This window comes from Hippocampus zosterae, chromosome 3, assembly GCF_025434085.1.
Source record: "Hippocampus zosterae strain Florida chromosome 3, ASM2543408v3, whole genome shotgun sequence".
Lineage (NCBI taxonomy): Eukaryota > Metazoa > Chordata > Actinopteri > Syngnathiformes > Syngnathidae > Hippocampus > Hippocampus zosterae.
In genome coordinates, this window is record NC_067453.1 from 3,901,949 (window position 1) to 3,915,697 (window position 13,749).

The window sequence follows — 13,749 nt, forward strand, 5'->3', positions numbered from 1 at the left end:
CAGCTCGGAAAGATGTGAGTCAATTGACGGAGGCCCAGAGAGGTGTGATGAAAAGGCCATACCGGAGAGGTACATCCAGATGACCATACCTGAAGCACTCGAAACTGCCAAACAAAGGCCCACCAGGACTGGAAACTGAAAGGTACTGGAAAGGCATATGGGAGAAGGAGATTGCACATAACAGCAGTGCACAATGGCTGGTGACCCTTAGAGAGGAGCACAGCAACCTCCCTGAATAGAACCCAGTTATCATAACAGTGGCAGACATACAGGAAAGAGTCTCAGATATGAAGAACTGGACAGCACCAGGCCCGGACATGGTCCACACCTACTGGCTAAAGAAACTCACAGGACTCCATGAGCGCCTAGCAGCACAAATGAACCAGCTGCTGAGGGATGGGACTCACCCAAGATGGCTAACCGAAGGGCGAACAATCCTGATCATGAAGGATCCCTCAAAGGGTGCAGTCCCATCCAACTATCGGCCAATAACCTGTCTCTCCAACACATGGAAGCTCATGTCAGGGATCATTGTGACTAAGATAAGTGGACACATGGATCAATACATGAGCGAAGCACAGAAGGGCATTGGTAGAGATACCAGAGGAGCCAAACATCAGCTCCTGGTTGACATAAACAGTCGCACAAGACTGCAGGTCCCGACGTACCAACCTGTGCACAGCCTGGATTGATTACAAGAAAGCCTATGACTCAATGCCACATACATGGATAACTGAATGCTTGGAGTTGTATAAGGTGAACAAGAGCCTTCGTTGAGAACTCGATGAGGATGTGGAAAACCACACTTGAAGCCAATGGCAAGCTACTTAACCAAGTCTCCATCAAATGTGGCATACATCAAGGTGATGCACTCTCCCCACTGCTGTTCTGCATAGGACTGAACCCCCTAAGCCAAGTAATCACCAAGACAGGCTATGGATACCGCCTCAGAAATGGAGCTACGATCAGTCACCGCCTCTACATGGATGACATAAAGCTGTATGCTAAGAGTGAAAGAGACATAGACTCACTGATCCACACAACCAGGATCTACAGCAGCGACATCGGGATGTCATTCGGGCTTGAGAAATGTAGTCGGATGGTGACTAAGAGGGAAAAGTAGTCCGCACTGAAGGGGTCTCACTCCCTGACGGAACAATAGCAGACATTGAGGACAGCTACAAGTACCTCGGTCATCGGCTCCAAGCCAATGGCAACCTCGAACTGGCAACAAGGAAAGCGGCTATGGCCAAATACCTCCAGCGAGTGAGGCAAGTCCTAAGAAGCCAGCTCAATGGCAAGAATAAGACCCAGGCAATAAACAGCTATCCCCTGCCAGTGATCAGATACCCTGCAGGAATAATAAGGTGGCCAAAGGAAGAGATTCAGACCACGGACGTTAAGACCCGAAAGCTCCTAACCATGCATGGACGGTTCCATCCCAAATCCAGCACCCTGAGACTGTACACAAACTGAAAGGAAGGAGGCCGGGTACGAGTGAGTGTGAGAGCCACTATCCAGGATGAAACATCCAAGCTCCATGAATACATCAAGGAGAAGGCTCCAACAGATGACGCACTCACAGATTGTCTCAGACAATGGGGAACAGAGGATTGGGTGCTGAAATAGGGACCATCATGGGAGGACAAGCCCCTACACGGGATGTACCACCCGACCATAACTGAAGTGGCCGATCTCAAGAAGTCCTATCAGTGGCTAGAGAGGGCTGGCCTGAAGGACAGCACCGAGGCACTCATCCTGGCTGCTCAAGAGCAGGCCCTGAGCACCAGAGCCATTGAGGCCCAGATATACCACACCAGACAAGACCCAAGGTGTAGGTTGTGCAAAGAGGCACCTGAGACGATCCAACACATGACTGCAGGGTGTAAGATGCTGGCAGGTGTAGAGGAGGAGGAGCTGTCAATTTGCTTTTGGCCCTCCTTGGACACAGGTTCTTTTATCTCTCTATAAGGTGGAAGAAGACCCAACACCACGTCGTCTTTTCTTCAGTTTATCACAACGCAACACAAATCGATTCGGGCTCCCGTGAGTCTCAGATTTCATCAGGAAGCGTAGAAAAAATGCAGTCATGAGAATATATAGGGACAATATGAGAGGCGGGCAGTTACGCCCCATGCAAATCCTGGAAACAAAGGAATGTACATGTTGTCTGATTCGGTGTCGCTGGAAAAAGTTGGGAGTGGTGAGGTGAGACCAGACCACCACTACCCACTATTGTCTTTGGTCTGATCTTTGATATGATGGCAGGAACACAGATGCTCGAGATAACAGTTACTCTTTTGATGTCAAACATGTCCTCTGGAGGGGGCCCTAAAGGTAGTGGGGGTCGAGGGGCACTGAAGGTGATTGTAATCACAGTGAGCAATAAATACCTCCAACAGCATCCTACATTCTTTGTTTTCGTGTTTGAACAGAACCAACAACAGAAAGGGGCTAAATAAAATCACCGTAAGGAATAAATTCCTTAACACAGGGAAAGCCTACATGGAACGCCATAACCAGGTGGCTGGCATAGTCTACCGAAACATCTGTGCAGAGTATGGACTGGAAACCCCAAGGTCAAAATGGGAAACACCTCTGAAGGTGGTGGAGAATGACAGAGTGAAGATCCTGTGGGACTTCCAGATCCAGACTGACAAGATGGTAATGGCGAACCAACCAGATATCATGATCATAGATAAAGGGCAGAGGAAAGCCATGTTAGTTGATCTCGCGGTCCCAAGTGATGGAAACATCAGAAAGAAGGAACATGAGAAACTCGAGAAATACCAAGGGCTCAGAGAGGAGCTGGAGAGAGCCTGGAAGGTAAAGGTGACAGTTGTGCCTTTGGTGGTCGGAGCACTTGGGGCAGTGACCCCCAAACTAGATGAGTGGTTGCAACAGATCCCGGGAACAACATCGGACATCTCAGTCCAGTAATGTGCAGTGCTGGGAACAGCAAGGATACTTCACAGAACCCTCAAGCTTCCTGGTGTGCGTGTGTGTGTGTGTGTGTGACAATCACTTACCATTTACTGGAGACAACAAACACTTGAGAGTGCAAGGGTGCTTTGTCAATAGCCAATCAAAAGTGTCTGGAAGCAAGGAGGTTTTATCAACCTAACTCGTAGAACCAACTATGGTTTGCTCAATTTGACTTCCCAAGGGCGGACATTATGGACTTTGTCCACAAACAGGGGTACCACGGTGCTAATTAACATCATGGTGTGGTAGACTCTTGACTTCTGTCTAGTTTGTGAAACTTCTGTGACTCAGGAAAACTAAATGCAGCTTCTCACCATTCAAGCCACAAATCCATATGATGTGGAAAGCAACATTGCCTTGGCGCTTGTGTGTGATGGTCGATCTGCAGCTGCACGCATCTTGTTAGCTATGGATTTCAGGTACAGTTTGAGGTTGATTGAGCCATAATTGATTCTGGGAATTGCCATGGTGTTGCCAAGTCCTGTTTTAACAACAACAACAACAATGGAAAGAAGAACACTGACAAATAAATGAGAAGAACAACGTAACAAAATTGGTGTCCTGGAGTGCTCCTGTCAGCTTAAACTCATTGTGATGCAATGGCATTACTTCAAGAGAACATAAGACATCCTTAGAATATCAGAATCAGAATCAGAATCAGAATGATCTTTATTGGCCAAGTATGTAGAACACACAAGGAATTTGTCTCCGGTATAACACACTGCACTAGTATCATCGTAAACAACAAAATCATTGAACCATTTTAGAGTATACCAGTAGTTTTGTAGTACCATTTTGTGGTGCAAGAAGAGTGACTATGTCAGTGACTGTTTAAGGAGTTAATGGCTAGAGGGAAGAAGCTGTTTAAGTGTCTACTGGATTTGGTGCGCATGGATCTGTAGCGTCTGCCTGAGGGGAGTGGCTGAAAAAGGTGGTGGGCAGGGTGCGGGGGATCCAGGAGGATTTTCCGTGCCCTTGTCTTGATTCTTGCAGTGTGCAAGTCCTCAAGAGTGGGTAGGGCGGTGCCAACGATTTTTTCTGCCGTCCTAACTGTCCGTTGAAGTTGGATTTTGTCCTTTTTTGTGGCGCCCCAAACCAAACTGTGATGGAAGAACACAGGATTGATTCGATGACTGCCGTGTAGAACTGTCGTAGCACCTCCTGTGGCAGGCCATGCTTCCTCAGCAGCCTCAGGAAGTACATCCGCTGCCGGGCCCTTTTCAGGATGGAGATGGTGTTGACTTCCCACTTCATGTCCTGGGAGACTGTGATTCCCAGGAACTTGAAGGTCTCGACGGTTGACACAGGGCAGTTGGATAGTGTGAGGGGCAACTGAGGAGAAGAATGTTTCCTGAAGTCCACGATCATCTCTACAGTCTTGAGCGTATTCAGCCCGAGGTTGTGTCGGCCGCACCACAGCTCCAGCTGCTCCACTTGTTGGCGGTACGCAGACTCGTCGCCGTCTTTGATGAGACCGATGACCGTGGTGTCGTCTGCGAACTTTATGAGTTTGACAGCTGGATCTGTTGAGGTGCAATCGTTTGTGTAGAGAGAGAAGAGCAGTGGCGAGAAGACACATCCCTGTGGGGCTCCAGTGCTGGTAGTGCATATTGATGATGTTGTTGCTCCCAGTCTCACCTGTTGTGTCCGTCCCGTCAGGAAGCTGAGGATCCACTGGCAGATCGTAGGGGACACACCAAGGTGGAGTAGTTTGGGGGTGAGGAGTTCCGGGATGATGGTGTTGAACGCAGAGCTGAAATCCACAAACAGAATCCTTGCGTAGGTCCCTGTGCTGTCGAGGTGCTTGAGGATGTAGTGCAGACCTATGTTGACTGCGTCTTCCACAGACCTGGTAGGCAAACTGGAGAGGGTCCATCAGGGGTCCAGTGACGTTCTTTAGGTGGTTCAGCACAAGGCGTTCAAAGGACTTCATGACCACAGACGTCAGGGCGACAGGCCTATAGTCGTTCAGTTCAGATGTTGCCGATTTCTTAGGAACTGGGATGATGATAGACTGTTTGAAGCAGGATGGGACCTCACACAGCTCCAGGGATCTGTTGAAGATCTGTGTGAAGACCGGAGCCAGCTGGTCAGCGCAGACTTTCAGGCAGGAGGGGGACACTTTGTCGGGCCCCGGAGCTTTCTTGATCTTTTGCTGCTTGAAGAGCCGTCTCACGTCCTGTTCGTGGATCTGTAGTGGAGAAAAAGAGGGTGGGGGGTAGGTAGAGTGGTTTCTGGTAGAGGTGGGTGTGAGTGGGAAATGGGGGTGTCCTTTTCAAATCGGCAGGAAAACATGTTTAGTTCATTAGCAAGACCCTTATTGTTCACTGTTTGGGGGGATGGCATTCTATAGTTAGTGATTGCTTTCAGGCCATTCCATACAGATGCAGAGTCGGTAGCAGAGAACTGTTTTTTCAGCCTCTCTGCATAGCTTCTCTTTGCGATGTTAATTTCCTTTGTCAATTGGTTTCGGGCATGTTTGTACAGTGCCCGATCTCCACTTCTAAATGCGGCCTCTTTCTTTCCTGAGTTGCCTGAGTTTGGGAGTAAACCATGGCTTGTTATTGTTGAAAGAGCGGAAGGACTTCGTTGGTACACACATGTCCTCACAGAAACTGATGTATGATGTTACAGTGTCTGTGTATTCATCCAGTGTGCCCGTTGAAGTTTCAAAGACGCCCCAATCAGTGCAGTCTAAGCATTCTTGTAGAGCTAGCTTTGCTTCATCTGTCCATTTTTTCACAGTCTTAACAACCGGTTTAACACATTTGAGTTTCTGTCTGTATGTAGGTATTAAGTGGATTAAATTGTGGTCAGAAAGACCCAATGCTGCGCGGGCGACCGATCGGTATGCATTTTTGATTGTTGTATAGCAGTGATCTAGAATGTTGCCTTCTCTGGTGAAACAGTCGATGTGCTGCTTATATCTGGGAAGTTCACGGTTAAGATGTGCTCTATTAAAATCGCCCAAAATGATCAGGGGTGACTCTGGGTATTTTAGTTCGAGTTTGTTTACTTGTTCGGCTAGCGTTTGTATCGCCGTGTTAGCGTTAGCTTGTGGCGCAATGTAAACACCGACTAGTAAAAAGGAGGTGAACTCACGTGGCGAGTAGAATGGCTTGCAGTTTAAAGACAGCGACTCCAGGTCCGGGCTGCAGTGTGCGTCGAGCTTCGTGACATCAGTGCACCATTCTTCGTTGATATAGAAGCAAATCCCACCACCTTTCGATTTCCCTGATAGCTCCGTGTCGCGGTCGGCTCGGAGAAGGCGGAAGCCGGGTAGATGTAGCGCGGGATCTGGATGGCGGTCACTGAGCCAGGTTTCAGTGAAGCAGAGCGCAGCAGAACGTGCAAATGTTTTGTTGGTCTTTGTGAGGAGAAGAAGTTCATCCATCTTGTTTGGCAGCAATCGTAGATTAGCAAGATGGATCGATGGGAGCGGGGTTCGAAATCCACGCTGCCGGAGCTTGACGAGCACGCCGGCTCGCTTCCCCCTCCTCCGGCGGCGTTTCCATGCTCCGTACAGCGCAGCCGCTCCGCTCGCGATTAGCTCCGAAAAACCTTGTGGATTTTCGTGTGCTGGTGAAGAAAGACCGAGCGTAGATTCCCCAATGCGCAGCAACTTTTCCCTCGTGTAAGTAAGCCGCTCAGGGTCGCCAAAAACAAACGAAAATGACAAAAACAGGGATAATACTAGGGAGCGTGTGACCGAGGCTGCCATAGCTGTCGGCGCCTGATGACGATATTGCTGTACCAAAACATGTTGGAAAGAGGAATACTTGCGACCATTGTTCACGGCTGATCTGCAACAACAGGGAACTTTTGGTTGAGATTATTGCTGCCAAAGAATGTATGACAAATGATCTGTGTTTAAAGATTGACATCCCTTTTCCACCCTGTGCAGACATGTTTTTTTTAGACAAATTGTTTTTTAAATACATTTGACATTTTTTCTCCAGGTATATGGTACAACATCCTGAGAGGAGTTGCCAAAGTGGCTGTCATTATCAATGTAAGTAAAAACATTTTCTACTTAGAACTGGGCAATTATATAATATCAATCCTGTATGTATCATGATAGACGTGATCTGTACAGTACCAATAGAAAATTATGATTGATTAAATGTTCGAGAGATAAAATTTACGCCGCAAATCCCGACCCCGGCATTGTGCAGCTGACTCCAAACATGAAGAAGTAGCTAAACCAACAAAGAAGAAGCTAAACCAATGAGGCAGAAGCAACCAAACCGATGATGAAGTGCACATACTCATGCGAATGAGAGTATGGCGTAGCTTTGTTCAATAGTAATGACTGCACTGCAAGTGAGTATTAGTTGACTACACTCACATTGTGCGAACATTGAATTAAGGTTAATGTAACCATCAACAAGAATGCTCTGGGGTAGCATCTTCCGCATTTCCAGTGTAGTCCTTAAGGAGCAACTCTGCACATTACACTACATTTACAGTTACTGATGTTTTTCTTATATTAAATATGTAAGAAATAATCTTTCTCAATATTGACTGAGGGCTAGTCGACAGGTTAGTACATCGGCCTCACAGTGCAGAGGTGCAGGGTTCGATTCCGGCTTCGGCCACCTGCGTGGGTTTTCTACGGGTACTCCGGTTTCCTCCGACATTCCAAAAACATGCATGGCAGGTTGATTGAACGCTCTAAATCGGCCCTAGGTATGAGTGTGAGCGCAGATGTTTGTTTGTCTCTGTGTGCCCTGGGATTGGCTGACGGCCAGTTCAGGGGTGTCCAAAGACAGCTGGGATAGTCTGTGTGTGTGTGTGTGTGTGTGTGTTACACAGTCACCGTCTTACAAATACAAACTGCATTGTTGATCACTCATAATCAGGCTTACTCCCATTTGTCCCAACTCTTTGAATACCACCTCTAACAGCACCTAACTTACCTCCAATTGCCAGGCATTTGTCATCTCCTTCACTTCAGACTTCATACCCCGGATGGTCTACCAGTACATGTACAGTCCTGATGGGACCATGCATGGATTTGTCAACCATACTCTGTCCTATTTCAATGTCAGCAATTTCCAGGATGGAAAAGAGCCCATGGATCCAATGCAACTTGGTTATGCAGTTGAGATATGCAGGTGGGAACTCAATCTCAGTTGACAGGTGTTATTGCATGAAATAGGCAATAGGTGATCTAATTTACTACCTCAGCCTTGGTCAAAAATTCATTAAAACCTAAAATAAAAAATAATGCCAATCACAATTCTCAATCAGTACTTTCATTCACAGAGGTGAGTAATTGACAGGATTTTGCCGGGCCATCCTTTGTCGTTTGTCAGCAGCCTGGGCACCTTGTCCTTCATTGTCACTCCCTCATGTTATTTTAAATGCGCTTTAGTCATCGCTTCCATCAGTAAATTTCACTGATCTGCCAGAATCTCTATCATCAGTCTGTGCAAAAAGACAAACAAAGAAAAACAAAACGTCATAGGCCAGCAGTTGAAAACTCCCATTTGGTTAAAATGAGTGTGCTACATAACATCATATAACGTCGTTTGCTCATAAGAGCTTTGCGCACACACACAGACACAAACACACACACACACACACACACATTTTACATGACCTCCACTTATTTGCCAAACTATTGAACTGTGGACCATAGTGGTCGGCTGCCTGTCGCCATTGCAAATCCTAAAACACCAAAATCTTTACAACTCATTTTGCTTACCTCAACCAAAATCCTGTATCGCATTCATGCCAAAGGTACAATCGTGGTCATTTGAAGATTGTCCTCAACCATTGTTTAAACCAACACCAAGTTGCCATGACTATCAATCAATGCTCATTCTTTAACTTTTTTGTTGTCTTCTATTTTTCCTTCATTTTTGTTCAGGGGAAGGGGGGGTATTGTCAAACAACTTTTGGTGCATTACTCTCACCTTCTGAAAATGAGTTTAGGGATGCCAAATATGTCACAACCAAAGATAAAAAAAACTTAAAACTTTAAAGTTTAAAACTTGACTCACAATAACCTCTCTGTTAAAAATGTCCAAGCTACTTTCTGACATCTTCGCTCATTAATTAGTTGTCATCTTGCCAGGCTAACAAAACTTAACAGATGATTCCAATAGCATAATCTACTGTGTCGTTGGTGAATATATGACCTATGGTACATATATACTATAGTCTATGCAGTTTTCTTAGGCAAGTCGGCTGTTAGAGCAAATATACGGGGCACCTTTCTGTCAGCCGTCTGACAGTGGCGGGCTGGGAGATCCGTCAGTACTTGACCCGGTTAGTCACAATTACTCTGACAGATGAAAGCCCACTTTTGTCCACGCATAGTCTGTCATTTTTTAAAAAAAGTTTCTTGTCAGTCTTCATTCGTCAGAAAATCGGGCATCCATCAGTGACGTACTGATGACTTTCTGTGAGTCTTAGAGAGTGCCTAGCTCTGTCTATTAATAATACGTACTAAATAATCGGACACTGTCATGTAAATATTTTTCTGATGCAGACTTTTACCGAAGCATACCCCCACTTGAGTGAGACAAGATTCATGGTCAAGTATTGACAATATCAAAATACAGTACTTTCTGTTTGTTTTTATAGATACAAGGACTACAGAGAACCACCTTGGTCAACTACTCCGTATGAGATTTCAAAGGAATTCTGGGCAGTACTGGCTATTCGGCTCGCCTTTGTCATTATTTTTCAGGTACTGTGTGTGTTTATGTGGATATTTACAAAAAGTTTACATGTACATTGTGCTGTATACGGATGTTATTGTCGCCCTGAGGCCAAACTTCAAGGGCAGTGGGTGGTTGGTCGGAGAAGAGTGAGGTTGCACCGTTACAAGAAGACCTGACATAAATCCAATTAATTACAGTATCATAGCTTCTGTATACACTTTTCCCCTTTTCTCACTTTCGGTTGTTTTGACTGCTCTGTACAATGTGGGGTGGCGGGTCCAGAATTGAGGGACACATATATTTGACAGGAGACTATTTAAGATAATGACTATAGTCACTTTTCAAATATACCTTGGGATAACTGTTCCTGTATGTATTGTTGACAAGTTGTGTGGGATACCTGGAACAAACACCCATGATTTGTGTAGAAAGGCTGACTGAGATGCCCTCTAGCTGTCAAAACTCCCTTCAAAACCTATACCCTGTACATGAAATGGGGCCTATGGTTAAAAAAAAACAAAACACTATGGTCATTGGTAATTCTTGCAAATCGAAACATGGTGGACGAATGCCTTAGCTGTCTTCTTAGCTGAAGATAGCTTTGTTAAAGCACAGAACGGGCCATTTTGAAATCTGTGGATACATGTAATCACATAAGTAATTCTGTCAGAGTTCAGTATTGCTGTCAGACCAGTCACAAAACCTACTCATATGTGAGTCTCGGGTCAAGGAGCAATAGGCTAAGGATGAACAAATTCCAAAAGATTCTTGTTTGACACAGACCTGGCACGTGGATAGGCAATTCTGAAAATTCTTTCTCAGAGATGGCCACCAAAATCCGATTCGCTGTGGAGGATCCTGGAAGAATTCTTGCTGGAGTGTATAATAGTGGCTGGTGATGCCAGGAATGTGCACTAGACTCTCGTAGGATTACTTCATTAGGGAATACTTTTAGTTTGTAGTTTGGATTTGACATACAGTGCGACTTATACTTACGAATGTCCCTTCATACTAAATTTTCAAGTTACGAAACACCTCAATAGGAAAATATTGCCTCTTGTTACGAAATAAATTACAAGATACAAAAGGTAAAAATACATATGCCGCTTCTCGCAACTCCGAGTTTCCTGAACGCAACATACTGATAGCCGCTCTGCCATTGGCAAAACTTCGAGCATCATCCTGGCATCCCATTGCCTAAGAGGGACCTCTAACGAAAGTGTCTGTGTGTAAATAGATACACGTGTGTCTATGCGGTGTCCTCGTCATTCACCCCTCAGGCCATGAGGTGCTCCGGTACTCTATTCTTTCTTTTTTACATTATGCACAACTCTCATTTATTGTGCAATAATCTAACTGTAAAATGTATTTGTTACATATTTTGATGCATTGTTATGCTTTAGAAAACATTTATGTCTGAATTTTTTGAGAGAGGGTGGGGGTTGGGGGGCTTGGAACGGATGAAGGCATTTACACGGAAAACGCACCTCGACTTACAACATTTACTAGTTAAGCAATTTCTTCCGGAACCAATTAATTTCGTAAGTAGAGGTACAGTACCACTGTACTGTACATCTTTCATGACACTTGTGCTGGAACATTTCCAAAACTTTGCAGTTCTTAATCCAAATGACACATCTGGTCTTCTCTTTGTTTTCAGAATGTTGTCATGTTGATGAATGACCTTGTGGACTGGCTCATCCCAGATATTCCAAAAGACATCAGCCTCCAGATCCACAAGGAGAAGATCTTATTGGTAGAGCTATTCATGAAAGAAGAGCAAGGGAAGAGCATCAATCTTGAGAACTGTGCCTCTGAAATGAACAAGTGCAGCAGGAGCAACAACACAACAACACAACTGTATATGGACTCCCAAATTCACACCCATCAGCACACCTTGTTGTGAAATTAGTCAAAAGCCGGGTACACACAAAAAGCTGATCAGGCTTTTTTTTTTTTTAAATTCCGATTTTGGCCCTTTGTGACCAAGGACCTCAAATGCCTTCGAGCAGGGGTCAGGAACCTTATGGCTCTTTTGATGATTACATCTGGCTCGCACATAAAACAAAATGTTCTGTCTTGTTTAATCCTTCCATCAATTTTTTACTGCTCATTTCCTGTTCACGGCTGCTGTTGACTCCAGGAGCAATTTTGATTGGATAATCCTGGACTACGTTGGCCGTTGCTGCGGAAACAGGTAAACGCCCCCTGTTGAATCAGCCTGCTCGGTCATTAGCTCAAAGCTAATCCTAAACGAATAAGATGGCAAAAAGAAAAAAAGATAACGAGTCTGGTAGACTTCAGGATGAATGGACCGAAGGATTCGCCTTTGTGGAGAGAACAGATTCTGTGGTGTGTCTAATTTGCTATTAACTCTCTGTATGTAATGCATACAGTTCACTTTTATGTCAGGTTTTTAATCCGAGTTGAGTTAGTCTTCCAAAGCATGTTAATAGCTTTAATCACATATAGTTGTTCCGAGTATTAGTATGTTCATCATTATCATTATCACGATTAGCATTAGCGGGACTCTAAACTTTAATATTATGATCACGTCATTATGAACTGCAGTAAATTGCTGACATTCAAGTATTCATCCAAACTCTTATGCACATTGTGTGTGTGTGTGTGTGTGTGTTTATCTATATCTAAATCTATATCTAGATATAGATTTAGATATAGATATATAAAATCCTCGTCTCACCCCTCGGGTGGTGTCCGTCCCTCATTCAGCTCGGGTCCTCTACCAGAGGCCAGGAAGCTTGAGGTTTCTGTGCAGTATCCTTGCTGTTCCCAGCACTGCGCTTTTCTGGACTGAGATGTTCGCCATTACCATCTTGTCAGTCTGGATCTGGAAGTCCCACAGGATCTTTGCTCGGTCATTCTCCACCACCTTCGGAGGTGCTGCCAATTTTGACCTTGGGGTTTCCAGTATATTATATATATATATATATATATATATATATATATATATATATATATATATATATATATATATATATCTCTTGGGCGGGCCGGTAGTCCAGTGGTTAGCACGTCGACAACAGTGCAGAGGTACCAGGTTTAATTCCAGCTCCGGCCTCCCTGTGTGGAGTTTGCATGTTCTCCCCGGTCCTGCGTGGGTTTTCTCCGGGTACTCCGGTTTCCTCCCACATTCCAAAAACATGCATGGCAGGCTGATTGAACACTCTAAATTGTTCTTTGGTGTGAGTGTGGCCTTGGATGGTTGTTCGTCTCTGTGTGCCGTGCGATTGGTTGGCAACCGGTTCAGGGTGTCCCACGCCTACTGCCCGAAGACAGCTGGGATGGGCTCCAGCGCCCCCCGCGACACTAGTGAGGATGAAGCGGTTCAGAAAATGAATGAATGAATATATATCAATTGATAGATAGATAGATGTAGCACATGCATAAAGGACAATATTTAGCTTTTTTTGTCATTGCCTATTATGGGGTTTGGGGGGTTATGTATAATATGTATAATCACCAACAGATGGAGGTGCCATAGAAGAATCTTACCATGGGCGGCTCTGTTCTTCGTTTTTTTGAGCAATGCATCTTTCTGCCTCTTTCCGGACTGGTGATGGAAGAGAATCTTGATGTGTTACACTTTGTATTGACACTCCGTGTTGTGTATCGGGTCACATCACGCACAATATGACCAAAACTGTCCAATGCCAGATTTTTTTTAATCTTTAAGTGTGGGGTTTGTCACCAATAAACAATCTTTAGATGTTTGAAAAAAAAACTGATGTGTGTACCAGGCCTTAGGTAACAAGCATAAACTTGGAAGAAGACAGCTTGCTCAAGCCATCTTCACTTTTTCTAAACATTCCAATAATGTGCGAGTAGTATACTGTAAATTTCAAGGTGTCATGTTGAAATTGTGTCCAATAATGTATATTATTCTATATAATATATATCATAAATGATTTTGAGCATGCAACATTTTATTTCACTAATGCATATGCATGTACGGTACATCACTGTGCATATACAAATTCTCAACTGGTTTGCAAATGTCTATGAATGTGATTTCAACAGCAGGAGGAGAATCAACAGTTTGAAGATGCCCAAAGAAGGAGATGGTTTC

The 13,749-nt window shown here is 44.7% G+C and overlaps 1 protein-coding gene across 5 annotated transcripts in view; it reads left to right on the top strand.

The window, feature by feature from the left end:
- The window catches only part of LOC127597655 (anoctamin-1-like), an 84,241-nt gene extending 71,763 nt beyond the window's left edge, over positions 1-12,478 (top strand). For 2 of the 5 annotated variants that reach the window (XM_052060838.1, XM_052060840.1), the window contains 4 exons: positions 6,945-6,997; positions 7,918-8,102; positions 9,580-9,685; positions 11,320-12,476. In XM_052060838.1, the coding sequence (XP_051916798.1) occupies positions 6,945-6,997; positions 7,918-8,102; positions 9,580-9,685; positions 11,320-11,565 (590 nt within the window). In that variant the 3' untranslated portion in view covers positions 11,566-12,476. Of the gene's footprint in view, positions 1-6,944; positions 6,998-7,917; positions 8,103-9,579; positions 9,686-11,319 lie in introns of all 5 variants that reach the window. The other 3 variants (XM_052060842.1, XM_052060841.1, XR_007961701.1) reach the window with 3 other exon arrangements.
- Positions 12,479-13,749: the final 1,271 nt, after the last annotated feature.